At 43.7% G+C, this 21514-nt stretch overlaps 1 protein-coding gene across 3 annotated transcripts in view; it reads right to left on the bottom strand.

Annotated features, from left to right (window-relative positions):
- The window catches only part of cadps2 (Ca++-dependent secretion activator 2), a 603629-nt gene that overhangs the window by 272174 nt on the left and 309941 nt on the right, over nucleotides 1-21514 (bottom strand). For all 3 annotated transcript variants that reach the window (XM_067999803.1, XM_067999802.1, XM_067999801.1), the window contains exons 7-8: nucleotides 14344-14455; nucleotides 7396-7535 (exon numbers count right to left, since the gene is read on the bottom strand). In XM_067999803.1, the coding sequence (XP_067855904.1) occupies nucleotides 7396-7535; nucleotides 14344-14455 (252 nt within the window). The remainder of the gene's footprint in view (nucleotides 1-7395; nucleotides 7536-14343; nucleotides 14456-21514) is intronic.

The following is a 21514-nucleotide window of genomic DNA, read 5'->3' on the forward strand; positions in this document are numbered from 1 at the left end:
TATGGGGAAAGTGCAGGTGAGTGGGACTAGCCAGATTGCTCTGGCAGAGAGCCGTCGCGAATCGACGGGCTGAATGGCAGCCTCCTGTGCTGTAACCATTCTATGACTCTATAAATGGAAGGCTTTTCTTTCTGTGTTATTGTTTTATCTGCCATCCTCAGCCCAGTACCCACTTTTACATTACAGCAGATTGTTACGGTTTTCAGCACTTTTTACTCAAAAGATTGTTGGAATGCAAGTGAAAACCAGTGAGCAGAGGATAAGGATGGCAATGTTCATCTCAGCAAAACACTTCAGTCTTCAATTGTATGGTGGTGTCTATTTTGGGGAAAAAGTCTTATTGGAATATTTTCACACATATTTTGGGACCAATTTTTTTTTTTAAAAGTCATTTTTTTCTCACTGTCTGTCAATCTGCAGTGGTTTTCCACAATCATAGAAAGATTACAGCATAGGAGGAGGACACGCGGTCCCTCGAGTCTGTGCCGATATTTTTCCAATAAGTAGCGTTACATATTTTGCAGGTTTCTGATAAACCAATGCAAACAAATGCATAGAAATATCGCAAAGAAATTGCAAGAAGAGAATAGAAAAAAGTCTTACAGATCTTGGGTCACAGTGGTGGAAGGCCACATTATTCGAAGAAGAATGGACATGCTGTTTGGATAGATTCTCAAACATTCTCCGTCATAAAATACACATGATGCATGATAAATAGCAGGGACTAAAAGATTCACAATGCATAATGAGACAAAGGCTGAGGCTGCTGAACAGATAGCTTAAGTTTTGAATGCAAAGAAAATCACTGAGCTTAACGCACTTGCATCAGAGGTGAGAAGAGAGATGACAGTTGACTGAGGTCAGAGGAAGTAATTGGTACTAAATTGAGCAGTATACATCTGCTAGGGGGAAAAAATCCTGAAAAACAATTAGAACAAGTTCTTCTGAGCTCAACCATTACAGACTTTCACTGGTACAGAGGGCTAACCGATCACAAGTAAGGAAATATCAATGTGGCAACTAATTGTATGGGAGCAAAAGAGAATTTACATAAATACGCAGAAATACATAGAAGTTAACAACATGGAAACAGGCCATTCAGCCCAACCAGCTAATGTCAGCATTTACTCGTCACAGGACCAAATAGTCCTAATCACATTTATCCACCCTGTTTCCATATCCCATCATCGATCTATCTAATCTAATTTAGAATGTTGACCATAGTTTCTGCCTTGACCACTAACTTTGGAAGTTTAATTCCACAGCCCGTTGGAACGGTGGATGACACCAGTGAAAGAACTAAGTTAAACACATGGCCATGTATGTCAGCAACTTAAAGGTAGCTGCAAAATCCAAGGGGTGAGTCAGTCCTTTGCATTAAACGGATGAAAACGTGAAATTTTAAATAACCGATGTTGCCTGTTCCTACTCGAACAGTGCTTCCTGACAACAAGTCCTGAAAAGAAAATCTGGGCATTCGAGTGAATGTGAAATGGTTCCATCTTCACATTGACTCGAAAGCAGCAATACAAATCGTGAGTCAGGTCCCAATCTGACTTCAGACTGCAATAAAACCAAAGACTACTCCAATCAGGAAGTCTCACTGTGCTCCGGTTTCACACCACCAAGTGCAGCATAACTCCAGACAAAGTCAAAGCCATGTTTTAAAAGTTACTTTTTAAAAGTAGTATGGAGTCTTTTTTACTGTTTGAACACTCCCATTCTACTAAGAGTAAAGATTAGTCACCTGGGAGCAGATTCTGTGCACACACGTAGAGGGCTCCATTATCACTAAGCTCAGTTTTGCCCCCAGCGAGCTGCAGTTAGAAGTATAACTCAAGTCTGCTGTTGCACATTGCATTGCACTCTACAGATACAGGTTTCAGATCAGTGTAATATAGTGTACTGGCAGCCTTACACTGTACCGAGGTAATCCAAATTAAGCCCCACCTTATCCATTCCTTAAAACTAAACCAGTTAGCAAAATCAACTCTCTGCTGAATGACTAATTACAGATCAGTAACTAGTGTCCTAACAGTGTGGACAGTGGTTACCCCAGAATTAATGTTAATACTGAACAAATGTATCACAATTTATACCAGGTGTGTGATCTATCGGTTTCCAATGACTTTCTTTCCCATTGGCACAATTTTTCCTCCCATATTCCCCAGAACATGTGTGCATCCTGTTTCTGATCCAACCTCTAAACAAATCACTTACATTGGCTCATGTGGAAGCATAAACACTGACACAGACCAGTTGGACCGGATGGCTTGCTTTTGTAATTTCTATGTAAATTCTATGTAATTACCTCACCCATTTTTCATACGTGAAGCTGGAATCCTAAACACTGGAAGTCATTTGAGCGTGAGGAGGGGGGCATTCAGACCTAAGTTCAGCCCTGTCTTCAAACACACGCACACTTTCCAGCAAGATTCACATTTACCGTGGGAAGTCAGCGGGTGAGTGGATTTGCGCATGGGGAACCCGGAGGCAAAGTGAGTGTGTTTAAATCTGCGATCGTATCTCGACTGCAGTCAATTACCTTTGCTTCTGGGCTTCGCGTCTCCAAGCTGTGCAGCGGGCATACTGCACACCTGAATGATGCGATTTAAAGCCCACTATCTAAAGGGCCAGTCCAAGAATGGATTTTGAAGGAGAAAGGAGAAATGGAGTGCAGGAAAGCAAAGGCTGCCCCTAGATTTAATGATGTCTTCCTGGATGTACTGCTGGCTGCAGTGAGAGCCAGGAGGGAGGTAATGTTTCCAGTGGATGGCAGGAAGAAACCTGGCTCTAACCAAAAATCTTTGGCTGGAGATCGCAGAAGAGGTGAGCAGCAGGAGCACGGTGTCCAGGTGTTGGGTTCAGTACAGGAAGCGTTTTAATGATGTAACCATGTCAGGAAATGGAGTAGTTACTGATTCACCCACACCCTGTGTTGTTCAACACCCCCCCACCCCCTCCCCTCTCACTCTATGTTGGCACGCATATACCATCACATAACTCCTCACACCCACTTAAGTGTCAGCAGCAGCAACCATCCTTCACTTTCTATGCACTTCTTCAACTACCCATTTATTCACCCCCACTGCCACTCACCCCAATCCTGATGCAATGTGATGTATCTGTCTGATAGTCACCCTCTGATGCAACTTTTCATGGTCAGCCTCACCCAAAGCAATGCATTCATAGGGTGAATACGTCACCTTCAGTCACTCACAGGACTGTTCTTTCTCCCCTTGGAGAAGAAGAGAGCGCAAAACGCAAGGGAGAGGAGCAGAACTGGAGGTGGCCCACCACATCGTGGAGGTGACAGATGTGGAGGAGGAGGCCATGGAAATAAGTCGGATTGTCGCATGCCTGGAGATGGAGAGACTGGCAATCCACAGGTGGCTGGTGACAGAATTTTAACATCTTTTACTCACAATGGTGAATTGATTTTATCAATGATATAACTGTGCCAGACCTCAGTTTGGTCAGTGGAAAGATTGTCACTTTTGCAATGAATCATTAATATCGCTTTCTTGTGTCTTCCAGGGCCTTCAGAGGAATCAGCAGAAATGGAAGAAAGCGATTCCTCAGAGGAGCACATTCCTTCTGAGGTGCACCGTCACAGGACATACAACCATGCACCAGCGCTGATACTCGCACTTCGGTGGGTCATATTAGATAGTTAGTTGGGTTGTCGCCTAGTGATTCACCACTCACAAGTGAGCATGAGCAGACACTGGTGGTAGGGGCAACTGTGGAGAGTCTGCGACGGGAGGCACAGTCGTCTCCAAGCTCTCTCAGTTAGACGTAGATGCTGAACCCCGGGGGTCATTGTTGAGTAGGAGAATGATAGAGGTGTAGCAGCAACTTTCTGAGGTAATGGAAAAAGTGACACACACACTCTGCACAATAACGGAGAGGATGGAGGAGTCCAACTCCATCGCTAGTGGTTTGGTGGCACAGGTAAGTGCGAAAATGTCTTTGATGGAGAGAATGGTAGCCTCCATTTAACTTCAAGCACGGCTCTCAAATGAGTCCATGCAGGCCATGACAACGGCCGTGCAGCCTCTGGATGCCAACATCTGCCACCTTAAACAGGCAGACAGATACGTTAGCTGCAGCCTTACAATGCGACAGATCTGCTCACCAACCTGCTGGCCAGCAGAGTGGTGGGAGTGATGTTGCACTGGCCTGGGAGAGGGTTGATGGCGAAAGAGAACATGGAAGTGGGGATTCCACTCAAAGCTCTCCCACCTCTCACCTGTTGCCCCCCCCCCCCCCCCCATCTCAGCCAGTACCCACAATGCTGCCTCCTCTCACAGATGCAGATGGAGCAGTCTTTGGTGGGGCCCTCACAGGCTCCAAAACCCAAAGGCTGTAGGCTGAGAGCATCTTAGCAATCAGGGTAGGAATCTGAGCAACCTGCCACTACCTCTGCTGATGCAATAGGGGATAGCAGCGGTAGAAAGAGAAAGGCTATGCAATTGTTATTCACCAAGGGTATGCACATGGGTGTTTGACGAGCTGTCATGTTGTTAATTTATATGTTTGTTTTGTTATGGCACATTAATCATTATCACCACCACTGCCATGTCTCGGCCATTATTGAGTCCCTTTTGTGAATTGACCCTTACATGTGCTTCATCATGAATGCCAAGCCGCATGTGCAATGGGTGTATGTGTGGTTGAAGGACTGTTTTGTACGAGGGGGAGGGAGGGATTGGTGGTTGTTCCAGGCGGCCTGAGTATTTCAAAGTCTTCAATTTGCACATCTCATTATGAGAACCTGTTCGAGATGAGGGATCCCTGGCATCTTAGGCAATGTGCGCGGCTGTTCTGGCGATGGGATCCCCATCTTCATTTTCCTCCTCCTCAGCCGTACTGCGGAATAGATCCATTGCCCCCCACTCCCCCATCCTGATCTTGTCAGTTTGAGGGGCTCCAAAATGCAGGTAAATTTGTCTGAACACAAGAATTTTCAGTCTCAACAAAGAAATCTCAGTCTAAACACAAAGAACTCCCAGCCAAATGTTTATCTGAGGGAACTGAGTGCCCAGCTGCAATAACGCTCCTTTTATTGAGATGTCTCAATCACTGGTTTAAAGACCAAATGAGCTTTGGCTACAACTCACCTCCGTTTTAATGGCGTGTTATGAAATCCGTTTCTATGGCGTGTTATGAAATCCGTTTCTGTTGCAGAATCCACAAAACGTTAAGTGCCTAAAGTGTTTCAACTACCTGAATTGCCCCTTTAAATATCGTCCCGCTGGCTTCAAGTGGGGACAGGACTTCCGGGTTTCTGTTGTGCACGTACATCCTGGGTCAAAGCCGGAAGTGGAGCTGGGATGCGGTCCCGCTCCAAAAAGCTGCTACTTTTACCTCCCAAATGCCCCCAACCCACCTGTTCTTGGGGTTAAAATTACCCCCCATTAGTCCGAGAGAGGTGACTGGCTCTGAAGAGAACAGAGATAGCGGGACTGGGGCAGGATGTCATTGCCCAAACTAAGCTACAGAACCATGTTCCACAATGACTGGAATATGAGACTTTCAGTCCCAAACAGTGACCTATATTCATTTGCTTACAGTGACCTATATTTATAACCTTATACACAACGTACACAGTAATGAATAAAACTCCAAACCAGTAATCTTTAAGCTAGTCTTTCCTTTTTTTGACAAAAGAGCAGCGCCATGCCTACTCTCAACAAATGATGCTCAGCAAGTTCCAAGCTCACTGAATTGCATGTCAGAACTAGAAACATAAAGCAACAAGAAGGCTAATTCAGTGCTATATTTTTAAAAATATTTACCAGAAATTAGCACCAATTTTAGAACAACATGTCCCAGAGTTGCTACGATTCTGATCCGCAACATGAAGCTGGGCATATTACTCACTCATACCTGTGTCGCTTGTAGGCGATTAGACGCCACGCTCCTTGATTTGTTTTCTGTAAACTATAATTCCCCAGCATGTATCCTGGGCACATTCTTCCTGCAGAACCATCCTGTGATTCACCTCTGGAGTCTGAGACAATTTGAGCTACAAGCTTCTTAGAAATGTTTTCCCACCTACATTCTCCCCTCGTTCTCGGTTGGGACTCCCTGGCTGATAGTCAGTCAACAGTTACTTTGTGCAACCAAACCATTTTTATTGTTTGCTCTCACGACTGAGGGAGACTCCCACCTAACCGCATCGCTTGTCTGACATCTTTTGATTATCTTTCAGTCCAGATATCCTGCATTACTAATAAAATAAAAACTCTTGTGGTTATCTATTGATACGAGGGGCGATTCTGCAATCCTGCCCATCGCAGTGGGAAGCTGCAATCCCAGGGAGAGTGAGTCAGAGATTGGGATGCAGTATTGTATCTCTGATTTCTGAACCACACTCCCTTCTAGGGTGGCTTCTAACTGGGAGCACAGAATCATTACTATAATAAATCTAAAGTGAACCTGGTTTTCACAAGACTGAGATGCGTGCAGCTTACTTTCGAACCGATTAATTGTGCACGGGTGGGAGGTGGTCACATGACAGTATGGTAGATTTAAAATCACAGATTAACTTCCGCTTCCTGTCACACTCTCTGTAAATGGCTACTTTGGAAGCTCGGCTGACAAGTGCAAAAAATATTGGCACAAGAATAGTAAGTTCTACAGTCTTTTTGTACTGATCACAGTGATAAATGCTTACAGTAGGAGTGTGTGTGTGGGACAGAACAGTGTCACAAACAATCTCCAGTCTTAGTGCTACAAGCAATCCCCTGAGCGACAGCCCACCTTTAGCATTTTGGGAGCCCTTAGCAAGGTTAATCATGAGGGTCCCCTGCTCAGCCTGCCTCTTTCTCTGCATCTTTTCCTAATTTAACAGCTCCTTATTTCCAAACAATTTTTTGGGAGGGGAGGGGAGTGGAGATAAGAAAAAAAGGCATCGTTTGAAAAATAATGCTTAATCACAAGCCCACTGCTCCTATACTTGCTATGTTATTGAGAAGAGATCTCTTGGTCTTTCATTTCATTAGGAGATCTGAGAAATTGATGAGTTAAATATTGGGAGGCTAAGTCCCAGCACACACAATGGAAAACTGACACCGTATCACATATTCCAACATTAACAGTAAGGCTGTATTTGTTATTTATAAATTGCTGAATCTCCTACCTGGAACGATGGATCATCCCATTATGTACATTATATACACCCTAAGCTATAACAAGGAATAGCCAAAGCCCTGGATTTGGCTGCTACTGAGAGTATGCTGATCCTGGTGTGAACACTTTCATCACTGGACTGACCCCCTCACCTCCCTTCTCCCTCTATAGGTTCTGTGAGTACCTAAAGTCAGTTCTGCCTGAGCCAATGTGCAGCTTTGCCCAAAACTTGTCAGAAGTACTGTTAATGTGACTTACCCACAGTGCTTCATGTTTGGAGGCTTATCCATCCTCACGGCTAATCTTATTTTCAAATCCGAATCTTGGCTATTTTTTTGAATGACCATCTTGTGCCATTCTGGTGTCTTTGGACTGTTTGGAGTTGGATAAAGAATTACCTGAAAGACAAAAATACATGGACAAGCTTCACATCAGTGCAGGTGAAAGCATGTTTTAATGACTGTACTGCTATAATAAGCGGGCCCCATCTTCACCCTTTCTGGTTAGCTCACTGAAAGTCAAGCTGAGTTCAGATGGATATTTTTCTTTTAGCAGCTGTTAATATTCCTGCAGCAAATCTGGCTGCCTTCTGCATTTTGGGCTACTGGCAATAACCATCATGTTAACAACACCGTAGATTTCTATAGCACTCCACACGTGTAAAGCGATGTCTCAGGACATTTTACAGAGTGTGGATCAGTAGACAATAAGGTGGAGGAAGAGAGGGATTAGATGTGGAAAAAAGCACGGTTGACTTAAGGTTCTTTAGAAGGCTTTGAAAACAGGGAGGGAGGTGATAAGGCAGAGTTGATGATGGAGAGAGTCCCAGAGGACAGGAGTGTAATGGCTGAAGGACGAGCCACCAAAGGTTCAGTGGAAAATGAGAAGATGGCTGGTGTCGAAAGGGCAGATGGTGCAAAAAGGGACATACGGCTGGAGGAGACTGTGGAGGTAGAGAAAGGTGAGACCATGGAAGGATTTGCCGGTGAGGATATTACAAATCAATTCTCTGGGGCATAGCGATCCAGTGGAGCTTGGTAAGGACAAGGGTGATGGGGATGTGGGTCTCAGTTGAACAATGGGAGAGCAGTGCCATGGAGGTGGACTGACAGAGACATATTCGAGGAGGATTGAGTGACCAATGGTGTCGAAGAGAACAGAGAGGTTGAGAAAAATGATGAGGGTCAGCGAGCCAGAGTCATGGTTACACAGGATGTTACTGAAGATTTTGACCAGCATGGTCTCAATGCTGTGGGCGTGGTGGAAGCCTGACTCAAGGGCCTCGAATAGGGAGAGATGGGATGGCGGGTCCAGTGAGAGGTGATTGGACGATACCATAGCAAAGAGAAGTTTGAAATTATTCCTACTTTCTAGGATGTTCTTTGAGTAGTATTGGAAAGGGAGTGACAATTGAGCTAAAGGTGGTGTGTATCCATTCTGGCTGGGCTGGTTGCTCACTATGTACATTCAAGCTTACAACTTAAGGACTTGAGGTAGCCGGACTGCAGAGATGGCTGTTGTATCCGGAGGAGTCATAGGGCTGGGAGGCTGGCTGGGATACTATAGAAACAAGAGCATCAAGACCGTTGTGGAGGAGATTAACAGAAGCATTGCTATCATCCTGGATGGTGGATCAGAGTTGGACAAGATTAAAGTTTGAAAGGGCATGGGTTAGGGAGTTAGGGTTAGTTTTTTTAGGGATGGAAGGTGATAATAAGGAAGTATGGCACTGATAGAGAAGTGATCAAAGGTCTCAAAGACACGTGTGATGAGGGATTGGCCATGTTTGGAGAGAACATTGAAGGAGGCGTAGAGGACAAGGAAATCAGATGTGGTGGTGGGAGAGGGTGGAGAGGGTATAAAATATTCCAAAGTCCACCCACCAGAATTCTGACAGTACCCAGGTCAGAATTAGGACAACTACAGGAGGTACGAGAAGGCAATAAGTTTACTTGAGTAGATAAGGAGGGCATCAGGTTGCAAGAGGGGATGTTTCTTTATTGCAATCCTTCCTTTTCACCACCTGAAAGCATAGTTAGAGCTCTGCTCTTAAGAGGACACAGCACCATATCAGTTGTATCCAAGGTGACAGGCTGCTTAAAATAATAAACAAATGGTTGCGAAGTTATCTCTAATCTCTGGTTAGCAAATTGCTATGGATGGAAAATTAAGAAGCAGCTCAGGAATTCTACAAACCCTGGTTTAATTGCCTTATGCTAATGCTTTCGTGTTAGCCAATTGCTGCCAACAGCAAATCATTTCAGCAATATTACTGGTTAAAAAAAAAACAACTGGGTAGTAAACTTATGACCAGTAGGAGTGTCCAGGCTAGAATCTATGATCATATGATATCTAATGCTGGATCATTTGTTATATGTTGTGCAGAATATGTTTAAACATCTTGTCTTCTTCAAGCGAGCGTGTGGTAATAAACTTTCTCAACAACCATGTTAATTTAAAAAGTCCTCTGAAGCTCTTAAAAATGCACATAACACCTAGATATTGGTCTTAAAAATGGTGCATTTATATCCATTTTATTCAAACAGCTGCTCGTTGTGTGAAGAATTAAAGTGATGAACTACTGGAAACTGCAGAAAAAAGTATACATTTGCAAAACATTATTCATAAAGCAACAATGAGTCTTCTTGTTTTGACATTCACTGAACTTAATAAATTCAGAATCTAACTGACAATAAGCTTTATGCATTTTGAAATAATACAGAAGTGGGCTCTTCACTGAATAGATGACGATAAAATATAAGTACCGTAAACCAAAGGATAATGGTGGTAAAAATTAATTTGGTTGGTTTGTAATTGCGAATATTTTTATTAGGAGTACATTTATCATTCTAAGACGCATATCTCATGCCCGAAGATATTGAAAATTCAGCAAAGCGTTTTCTCATTACTAAAGAGTTTTTTTCTAACATCTGTAAGGTTTGTTTGTTTAATTTTCTTTGCAAATCTTTGTACTAGAATCCATTAACCACTGTTGCTCTACTGGAAAATGTATCTGTTGTTTAGTGCTATTATTTATGTTAAAGCCAGAAGAGATTATCTCAAAGGGTTTTTACCACACGGACAAGCAGACAAGTTCATCCTGCAACCAAGCAATGAAGGTAATGAGCTTCACAGCGACGCAGCATCCAAGGCTCCTGCAGCACCAGAGGCAGAGAGCACCAACTCACTGATTTCTCTTACAGCAGTCAACAATGAAACATAAATAGTCTTTAAACTTGACTATCATGTGAGAGGCAGGCACACCTCAGGTCACATGGTGTCTCCTTTAGCAATGAAGTATTTTGGATAAGTTTTAAAGACAAGTCCACCATCCGGCACAGCCACGATGGACCGAATGGCCTCCTTCTGTGCTGTATCATTCTATGATTTCTTTAACCCTAATGTCAATGTGTATTGATATCCAATGTGTGTGTGTCTATGTCTGTCTATATCTATATATATATATATCTATCTATCTTGGTGATGACATCAGTTCCAAGAATTCTATTCCAGTGTATAATTTATATATTATAATTTATATATTGATCTTACTCAACCAATCTCATAAAAAGACAATGTGCGATATATGGACAGATGTGACTTATTTTCAACTAGAACACATAAGGAAGACAGAGAGGAAAGGGGCAGGACACAGCTTTACTAATGTATCTTGTGCAAATAATTTTGTTGTAAGTCATCTGTAATCAATACAGCTTGGCTATACAATAGAAGAATATGCACATATCAAATGTAAAAAAAAGCTGTAAACAAACAAAGCACCAGCTGGATGTATCATACTGTGACCAACTGAATAAGTCACCATGTCTTATTTCATTTATATCATGTCTGTAAGTGTAGTTACCGTGGCGAATAAACCCATTGACTTCATCAAATGGATAACAGATGTGTTTTTAATGTGGACTCATTTATTTTCTGACAAATTGTTGTTTTCACGTTACCCATTAACAAGTTCTCCTCCTGAGACACTTCAGACTGGATTAACAGCACAACAGGAACCCACACATTTGACAGTTGAGAAATGAGGGTGTACCGCTGAGCAGACACCTCGAATCTCAGTAGTCCTCTTCACTCTCTATAGAAAATACACTAACAAAACTCAGCTATTAGTAAGAATGGTACTATTACTGACAACCTCATCATAGCAAGCTAACAATTACCTCAGATGACTTTTACAGCATAATTATATTGTATTATCCTGATGTGAAAAATGAATAAGAGACAATATCCTAAATTCATATTATTGCATTCCATTTTTAGAAATTAAACACGCTATCCTTCCTAAATTGAAAATTGTCCAAGAATGGCAACAGTGCATTGATTTTCAAATTCATTAACGAGTAACATCTGAGCCCAACTTGGCAAAAGGTGTGGATCTTAGCCCAATAACGTGCATCATGAAATATGGCAGACCGCAGGAAATATCATTTTTGAGGGCCTCCTTGAAACTGTACAAGTTGCTTGAGTTAGAAGTTACTCCCTTTCCAATGTTAAAGAACTAGCAAATTGCTCTAATGTTAAAGAACTAGCAAATGGGTTTGAGTAATTGAGCAAATTGTTGAACATCATAGAAAAAAAGCTAACTGATTCAGTCTATTGTATTCCTCTATTCATTTCGTATAACTAAGTCTTCAGTTGATTTGATTGCGGTCTGGGCAGATACCAGTTTTTAAGATATATGCAGTTGTGATTAGCCATGCTAAATAGTATGAGTATATGATACTTCAAATATAATACTTTGCTACGTCACACTGGCAATCTACATCACATGGTTGTTTTCAGTAAGAGTCTGTGCTGACAATATTGCAAAGTGAAAGGCACTCTCCTGTTCATACTGTACATTATTTCTGAACCTGTTTTAGAATTTTTTTTTATGGTGTTGTAAATTTGTAACACTTCCCAGCTGCCAACATTGTCTGTGCAGCATGTCACTTAGGTGAGATACCAGAGGGCCTACGGAACCATAACCACAGCAAGCGTCCGCACCTTCAAGAGAGGAGGAGCAAGAAAGGGGAAAATCAGGGAAAACATTTTAAGAGATCATAAACATGTGTGCATCCTCAGTGAAGCAATGCAGGCTAGCCACTATTCTCTGCACAGACTCCACATTCTGTGGATCTGTTCATGCCTCACCCGGTCAGGCTCACCCTAGTTAGCAGCACTAGCAAGAATCTAAACTAACCTGAGCCATTGACCAAATACTTTGCTTCTTCAAACTGTCCTGTCCTACTGTTCACAGATTAAAAATGTTTTTCTTCTTTCCCACTCCTTAATTCTCGCTCGCTCTCTCTTTCTCTCGGTGTCGTAACACATTTTGCTCTTTCTGGTGTTTATTTTACTCTACCTGATCTGTTTATCATTTTTTTCTGTTGGACTCTCTGTTTCCTCTCCAGGAGAGGCTATACCCAAGCATGGAGAACAGAAGCTGGCTGCGAATACAATGGAGGTGGCTCGCCAGAGTGCGCCCCACCTTCACCTTGATCTCCTTCTTCGCTTTTCACTCTCCTTCGTTCTGGTTTCTTGCACTTCTTGCCTGGCATCCCCCCTCCTTTCACTCCACCGCCAGAGCCTTCAACCTTCATGGTCCTACTCTCTGGAACTCTTCCCCCACTTTGCTAATTCTCTCTCTTCTTTTAAAAGCCTCTTCAAAGCATATAAATGGGGCAGCACAGGCCAAGATTAACTCCAGGTAGGGTAGACCAAACTTCAAGAACTGCAGATGGGTCTGGAAGAGGATGCTGGCAGGTTGGAAAATACTCCAGACAGGTCAGATCAGGCTGGGCCTTTGAAATTCAACTGAAGTGTGGGGTGGAGCCAAAACAAAGAGGGAAGTGACTTGCAGTGATTGGCTTTGGTCCTGGGCGGGGCCAAGGCATTTGCAGACAACAAATGGTCAACAAAGCCCAACTCGCTAACTAAAGCTCAAAACTGAATACTCCAAATGAAGCCACATGCTCCCGACATGGGAATTTGCTTTTGCAGGAAAACAAGCGGCTCCATGACTAGGAATAAGCATTTTAGGCATTAATTGTTTAATGTTTTATATGTTTGTTAAGCTATAAATATTACTTTTAATTAGTAGGTGTGTCACTCTGAAGTATGACACTGTAAGAAGTGATGCCTTTAAAAGGCGTGACACAATATATGTGCGATAGATAGACAGAAGACTTGGGATTGTATGGGGGTTTATTTGTACCTCAGCAATGCAGACAACAGTTTTGAAATTCCTGCTTCCATTCATTTCAGACATTGGGCAGAACACCTTTAAAATAATTTAAGTTTAATAATCTGCTTGTGCAGATCTAAAAGTCACTTAGAACGTACAGTTGCTAACAAAGCCCATTTGTTTGGTTGTTGATTAGTAAGTGGCACGGGGGAGAAATCAAAAAATTAACTGGAGAGGAAGAAATAACCAAAGGGAGGGAAAATTGATTTGCAAAATCTTGATGCTACATCTAAGTAAATGCCTCAGTTTTGATGTGGACATTAAGATGAGTTATTTAAGATAATGCTTGTCTGACCTCCATTTTTTTCCTACTTTCACAAACCTTTGAACACTCAAAGGCATTCTCAGCTTCTATGCAACGCCCCTTCTTCAATGTGAAAAATATCTTTCTACAAATCCTTTGTTGTAAAGTCGAAGCAGAAAAACAGCATGAGGACTGTCCTTAAGTAACAGTTGTCCTTAAATGACCAAATCTCATTACGGTTCAATATTGACTGCTACTGCAATCCGATGGCGGTTTGCGAGAAGTCCCAATTAGTGACATTGTCTACCTCTCACTAGTTTCCTTCTATCAGGCATCTGAAGCATTTTTCACAAGATGCAGTAGTTGAGCTGGGGTCACTGTTTCTATTCCAAATGCCAGGCAAACAAATCAGTTTCTTTTTTCTGAGCTTATTAGGAGGAAGAGAAAAGTATGATGGGATTGTCAACAATTGAGCCATATCCCCTCAACGTAGAGCGCAGTTATCGTGTGATCCCCGGATGCCTGCTATTCACATAAGAGTTCTGGTTGAAAGAAGCAGAAAATGCTGAAGGGATTTTGTGTCCTTCAGTTTGTAAACAGAAAGTCGAGCTTGCCTTGTGCAGCCATTTTAATTATGTATCAAGAGAACAACTGCACAAAAAAAGCCCAGGATTTTCAATACAAAAATGAAAATCCCAACTATAAAAACGAGTCTTACCTTCCCCAGTTCTTTATCTTCCAGGGCAAGAACTCCTGTGCTCTCTGTGAAGAGTTTAATCTTGACAACTGGACGAGGATGTGTGGTGGTAAAATCCCCCTGAGTGCCCCACCTGCAACAGATAGAAGACAAAGAGTGATTTTCCATTTTAGAAATACGTTTAACAGTTACAGATTTAGTATGGCCAGAATTTCACACTGTTATTTCACCTCACAGACATGAAGAATATTTTACCAGACCAACACAGATCCGGTTACATGAACAATTTGTGCTGCAGTTGCAAGGGATGGACATGACCCGGCAGAACCTCATTTGTGTCAGCAGAGTTATGCTTGCCCGCAGCAAGTGGCACATTATTTTCCTCTGAATCTCACACCAGCCATTAGAAGGTTGCCAAAATCCTGGATTCATCTGAAGAGCATGGAAGATGCCAATGTACAGAACATTGAAGACATGGATGAAGTTCCAACAGGCTTTAACACACTAGTAACAGGAACCATGAACCAGTGAGGGAAACAGTTCATTTTGGTGGTACTCTAGTTTCCTCTTTCATTTTATTAAGTCTTCAACAGAGTTTCAGGAAGAATTGCTGTAACAGGGATTCCTCAACTCACAGCTAAATCATGCCCCTTTGTTATTGTTAGCATGATGTTCTTCACAGACAGGTGCCAAAAAAAGAGATGAAGTGGTGCAATTTTTCCTGACACAAGCCCAGCCAGTCTTCTACTTTAGGGAAGGAAACCTGCCATCCTTACCCGGTCTGGCCTATACGTGACTCCAGACCCACAGCAATGTGGTTGATTCTTAATTGCCCTCTGAAATGGCCTAGCAAGCCACTCAGTTGTAAAATCTCGCTACGAAGTCATAATAAGAATAAAACCGGACGGACCACCCGGCATCGGACCACTAAGCACCGGACACGACAACGGCAAACCAAGCCCAGTCGACCCTGCAAGGTCTTCCTTACTAACATCTGGGGACTTGTGCCAAAATTGGGAGAGCTGTCCCACAGACGAGTCAAGCAACAGCCTGACATAGCCATACTCACAGAATCATACCTTTCAGCCAACGTCCCAGACTCTTCCATCACCATCCCTGGGTATGTCCTGTCCCACCGGCAGGACAGACCCACCAGAGGTGGCGGTACAGTAATATATAGTCAGGAGGGAGTGGCCCTGGGAGTCATCAACATTGACTCTGGACCACATGAAATCTCATGGCATCAGGTCAAACATGGGCAAGGAAACTTCCTGCTGATTGCCACCTACCGCCCTCCCTCAGCTGATGAATCAGTCCTCCTCCATGTTGAGCACCACTTGGAGGAAGCACTGAGGGTAGCAAGGGCACAAAATGTACTCTGGGTGGGGGACTTCAATGTCCATCACCAAGAGTGGCTCGGTAGCACCACTACTGACCGAGCTGGCCGAGTCCTGAAGGACATAGCTGCTAGACTGGGCCGGCGGCAGGTGGTGAGCGAACCAACACGAGGGAAAAACTTACTTGACCTCGTCCTCACCAATCTACCTGTCGCAAATGCATCTGTCCATGACAGTATTGGTAGGAGTGACCACCGCACAGTCCTCGTGGAGATGAAGTCCCGTCTTCGCACTGAGGACACCATCCAACGTGTTGTGTGGCACTACCACCGTGCTAAATGGGATAGATTCAGAACAGATCTAGCAGCTCAAAACTGGGCATCCATGAGGCGCTGTGGGCCATCAGCAGCAGCAGAATTGTATTCCACCACAATCTGTAACCTCATGGCCCGGCATATTCCTCACTCTACCATTACCAACAAGCCAGGGGATCAACCCTGGTTCAATGAGGAGTGTAGACGAGCATGCCAGGAGCAGCACCAGGCGTACCTAAAAATGAGGTGCCAACCTGGTGAAGCTACAACTCAGGACTACATTCATGCTAAACAGCGGAAGCAACATGCTATAGACAGAGCTAAGCGATTCCACAACCAACGGATCAGATCAAAGCTCTGCAGTGCTGCCACATCCAGTCGTGAATGGTGGTGGACAATTAACCAACTAACGGGAGGAGGAGGCTCTGCAAACATCCCCATCCTCAATGATGGCGGAGTCCAGCACGTGAGTGCAAAAGACAAGGCTGAAGCGTTTGCAACCATCTTCAGCCAGAAGTGCCGAGTGGATGATCCATCTCGGCCTCCTCCCGATATCCCCACCATCACGGAAGCCAGTCTTCGGCCAATTCGATTCACTCCATGTGATATCAAGAAACGGCTGAGTGCACTGGATACAGCAAAGGCTATGGGCCCCGACAACATCCCAGCTGTAGTGCTGAAGACTTGTGCTCCAGAACTAGCTGCGCCTCTAGCCAAGCTGTTCCAGTACAGCTACAACACTGGCATCTACCCAACAATGTGGAAAATTGCCCAGGTATGTCCTGTCCACAAAAAGCAGGACAAATCCAATCCGGCCAATTACCGCCCCATCAGTCTACTCTCAATCATCAGCAAAGTGATGGTAGGTGTCGTGCTATCAAGCGGCACTTACTCACCAATAACCTGCTCACCGATGCTCAGTTTGGGTTCCGCCAGGACCACTCGGCTCCAGACCTCATTACGGCCTTGGTCCAAACATGGACAAAAGAGCTGAATTCCAGAGGTGAGGTGAGAGTGACTGCCCTTGACATCAAGGCAGCATTTGACCGAGTGTGGCACCAAGGAGCCCTAGTAAAACTGACGTCAATGGGAATCAGGGGGAAAACTCTCCAATGGCTGGAGTCATACCTAGCACAAAGGAAGATGGTAGTGGTTGTTGGAGGCCAATCATCTCAGCCCCAGGACATTGCTGCAGGAGTTCCTCAGGGCAGTGTCCTAGGCCCAACCATCTTCAGCTGTTTCATCAATGACCTTCCCTCCATCATAAGGTCAGAAATGGGGATGTTCGCTGATGACTGCACAGTGTTCAGTTCCATTCGCAACCCCTCAAATAATGAAGCAGTCCGAGCCCGCATGCAGCAAGACCTGGACAACATCCAGGCTTGGGCTCATAAGTGGCAAGTAACATTCGTGCCAGATAAGTGCCAGGCAATGACCATCTCCAACAAGAGAGAGTCTAACCACCTCCCCTTGATATTCAACGGCATTACCATCGCCGAATCCCCCACCATCAACAACCTGGGGGTCACCATTGACCAGAAACTTAACTGGACCAGCCATATAAATACCGTGGCTACAAGAGCAGGCCAGAGGCTGGGTATTCTGCGGCAAGTGACTCACCTCCTGACTCCACAAAGCCTTTCCACCATCTACAAGGCACAAGTCAGGAGCGTGATGGAATATTCTCCACTTGCTTGGATGAGTGCAGCTCCAACAACACTCAAGAAGCTCGACACCATCCAAGATAAAGCAGCCCGCTTGATTGGCACCCCATCCACCACCCTAAACATTCACTCCCTTCACCACCGGCGCACTGTGGCTGCAGTGTGTACCATCCACATGATGCACTGCAGCAACTCGCCAAGGCTTCTTCGACAGCACCTCCCAAACCAGCGACCTCTACCACCTAGAAGGGCAAGAGCAGCAGGCACATGGGAACAACACCACCTGCACGTTCTCCTCCAAGTCACACGCCATCCCGACTTGGAAATATATCGCCGTTCCTTCATTGTCACTGGGTCAAAATCCTGGAACTCCCTTCCTAACAGCACTGTGGGAGAACCGTCACCATACGGACTGCAGCGGTTCAAGAAGGTGGCTCACCACCACCTTCTCGAGGGCAATTAGGGATGGGCAATAAAATGCTGGCCTCGCCAGCGACGCCCACATCCCGTGAACAAATAAAAAAAAAAGGTTTCAATGTGGGGCTCGCTTTAAACTTGGGAAGTTGTTCAACAAAAAATCTCACCCACAAAGACATTTGTTAACAGCTGGTTCTGCACAGGGAGTGTTCTGGGAGAAACCCATTTATTATAATCCATTGGTGGCATAATTACATCTCATTTTCAAATCCCTCCATGGCCTTGCCCTTCCCTATCTCTATGACCTCCTCCAGCCCTACAACTCCCCGAGATCTCTGCACTCCTCCAATTCTGGCCTCTAGCACATCCCCGATTTTAATCGCTTCACCATTGGTGGCCGTACCTTCAGCTGCCTAGGCCCTAAGCTCTGGAATTCCCTCTCTAAACCTCTCCGCCTCTCTATCCTCCTTTAAGACGCTCCTTTAAACCTACTTCTTTGATCATATTTTTTGGTCACCTGTCCTAATATCTCCTTATGCGGCTCGGTGTCAAATTTTGTTTGATAATGCTCCGGTGAAGCACCTTGGGATGTTTTACTACTTTAATGGCGCAGTATAAATGCAACTTGTTGTTAGCATACTCGAAGTGAAGAGATTGCCTCTCACACTCCAGCGGAATGAGAAGCCACATGCAGCGTTTTATGAAGCTACTTGTGTCATCACTTCATTTACATCGAATTACATAGAATGTGCAGTACAGAAACAGGCTATTCAGCCCAACAGGTCCATGCCGGTGTTTATGCTCCACGTGAGCCTCCTCCATCCCTACTTCATCTAACCCTATCAGCATATCCTTCTATTTATCTTGCTTGTTGACGGGCCTCCTCCAAAAATTCTATGAGAAAAATGCAATCAAACTCTTCATGCCGAGTCGCCATCATAGATTTAAAAAAGCACTTTATTTCCAGCCAAGATTAAACTCATTTTTCAATATAAATAATTTGAAAGCATCCAGGACCATAGTAATATAATACAGCGCTAGCTAATATCAATGGCCAACATCTAGGTCCCTGATTCCAGTCTTCTTCATTTTAAATATGCAGTCTCACCACATCAATCATCTAAAGGAAGATACAGTGCCCTTAATAAACACAACTCAGCACAGCATGGCAAATTAACTTTTCAACATCATTACAGAGGCTGAGATATCACTTCTGAGGAGCCCTACACAACAGCAATAGTTAGATTTTGCAAATATAATGTTGCTGAATCCTGTGCACCAAGTTGTGAAATCTACTTCAGTATGTTTAGTAGATCTAGGATCTACAAAACATACTGAAAGAAAGTGCTGGCAATTCTACCGGCAAGATTTTGTTTTTGAAAGAGATGACGTGCATTTGTCATTTGTTGATGTTCATGTGTATACACACTTCTCATTCGAAGCTGAGTTGATGCTTTTCTCTATATGTGTAGTTGACAGTGAGATGCTGAGCAACGCTTTCTCATCTGCATTAATATGTGTATCACACAAGCTTCATACAGGAGGTGGGCATGCCATTTATACAGCTGTACCAATCAGAGATGCGATACCAATAAATATCAGCTTTGCACACTCTCTTATACTGCCCCCTCCGCTACAGTATTAAAAACAAATCATATAGACAACACCTTTTCAAACTGTCAGTGCCAACTCCCACCAGCACATTCCTGTCACACTTAGACTGGACCAGAAAAATCTCCACACTGCTCAGTGATAAATCAGTGAAGGGATATGTTTTAATGCCTGGTTTGTTCAACTGGGAGTCTACATCTGAGCTGACTTTGCTTCATCCAAGCAATTCATCTTGCCCCATGACAGTTTCTGCCAGTTTTATTTTGTATCCACTCCCATACACACTGCATAGAAGCCTGCACTAATATGTGTATCACACAAGCTTCATACAGGAGCTGTGCATGCCATTTATACACTGTACCAATCGGAGATGCGATATCAATAAATAACAGCTTTGCACGCTCCCTTATACTGCCCCCTCTGCTACAGTGGGGATCAAATTACCTTGTTTACAATATACATGTACAAGAGTTGGACGCAAGTAATACAATGCTAAAGTGAGAGAAACAGATTGCCTCCAATGTTTTCCACTCCAGATGAAGTACTCTGCCCGTCTAAGAATTGGTGAATAGAAGACTCAATACTATGTCCAGTCATTGCAGAGCAGTAATCAGTAAAGCAAACAGAATTCTGAGCTATACTGCCAAGTCAGTAGCTGTCAGCCCTGGCTCAGTGGTAAGACTCCCACCTCTGAGTCAGAAGGTTGTGGGTTCAAGTCCCACTCTAGAGATGTGAGCACATAATCTAGGCTGAAACTTTAGTGCAATACTGAGGGAGCACTGCACTATCGGAAATGCTGTCTTTTGGATGAAACATTAAACCAAGGCCCCATCTGCCCTCTCAGGTGGATATGAAAGATCCCATGGCACTATTTGAAAAAGAGTCGGGGAGTTCTCCCCTGGTGTCAACCAACATTACTTTGACAGATAATCTGGTCATTATCTCATTGCTGTTTGTGGGACCTGGCTTTGCGCAAATTAGTTGGAACATTTCCCTTCATTACAACAGTGACTACATCTCATAAAGTACGTCATTGGCTGTAAAGCACTTTTCGATATCCTAAGGTCACGAAAGGCGCTATATAAATGCAAGTTCTTTCTTTAGATTATAAGTCTTACACTGTCACGCGGAAACTGTAGTCAATAAGACACAAGGGAAACATCTAGGTCCTGGAAGTAGTACGGAAAATAGCCTTAAGGCTGATCGATAATTCAGAGGATCTTGTTTTGATGAAAGGCTAGCAAAATATAGGCTCTTCTGTCATGAAAGGAAATGAATGAGAAGGAATCATACAGAGATAAACAAGATACAGAATAGAGCAAAAATGGTTGATCTGGAGCACTATTTCATGTTAAACTACAATTGCAGGACAAGGGGATATATACACAAACTGGCACCCAAGCTAAGGGTAATGTAAAGAAGAACTTCTTCATGCAAAGAGTGTTTAATACCTGGAGTGGTCTTCTAGCTATGGTAATAGAGGCAAAAGGTCTGGAATCAGAGGCAGTTAGTTGCTATGATGATGAGACTGTAGGTTTATACGGAAGGATGAGCTAGATGGATTGTTTGTCTTCGTGAAATTCATCCACTGAGAGAAGACTAGATCGAATGACAATCAAAATTGGGATCCAAACTTCCTTCCTCCTCTATATTTCCCAATTTCCTTTCCTCTTCCCCTGAAGATACTAACTCACGTTTGGGCACCCATCACTCAAGTGGTCATTCTCCAAGTCAGAGCCTAGACAGTAGGTGTTGGCAGGATATTTAACCTGTAGGGGCAATTCAGCTAACCTAAAGTTATCCTTACTTGATGTTATTTACCTGCACTTTCACAAGTTGATGATCAGGA

This window comes from Heptranchias perlo, chromosome 18 (genome assembly GCF_035084215.1).
Source record: "Heptranchias perlo isolate sHepPer1 chromosome 18, sHepPer1.hap1, whole genome shotgun sequence".
Classification (NCBI taxonomy): Eukaryota; Metazoa; Chordata; class Chondrichthyes; order Hexanchiformes; family Hexanchidae; genus Heptranchias; species Heptranchias perlo.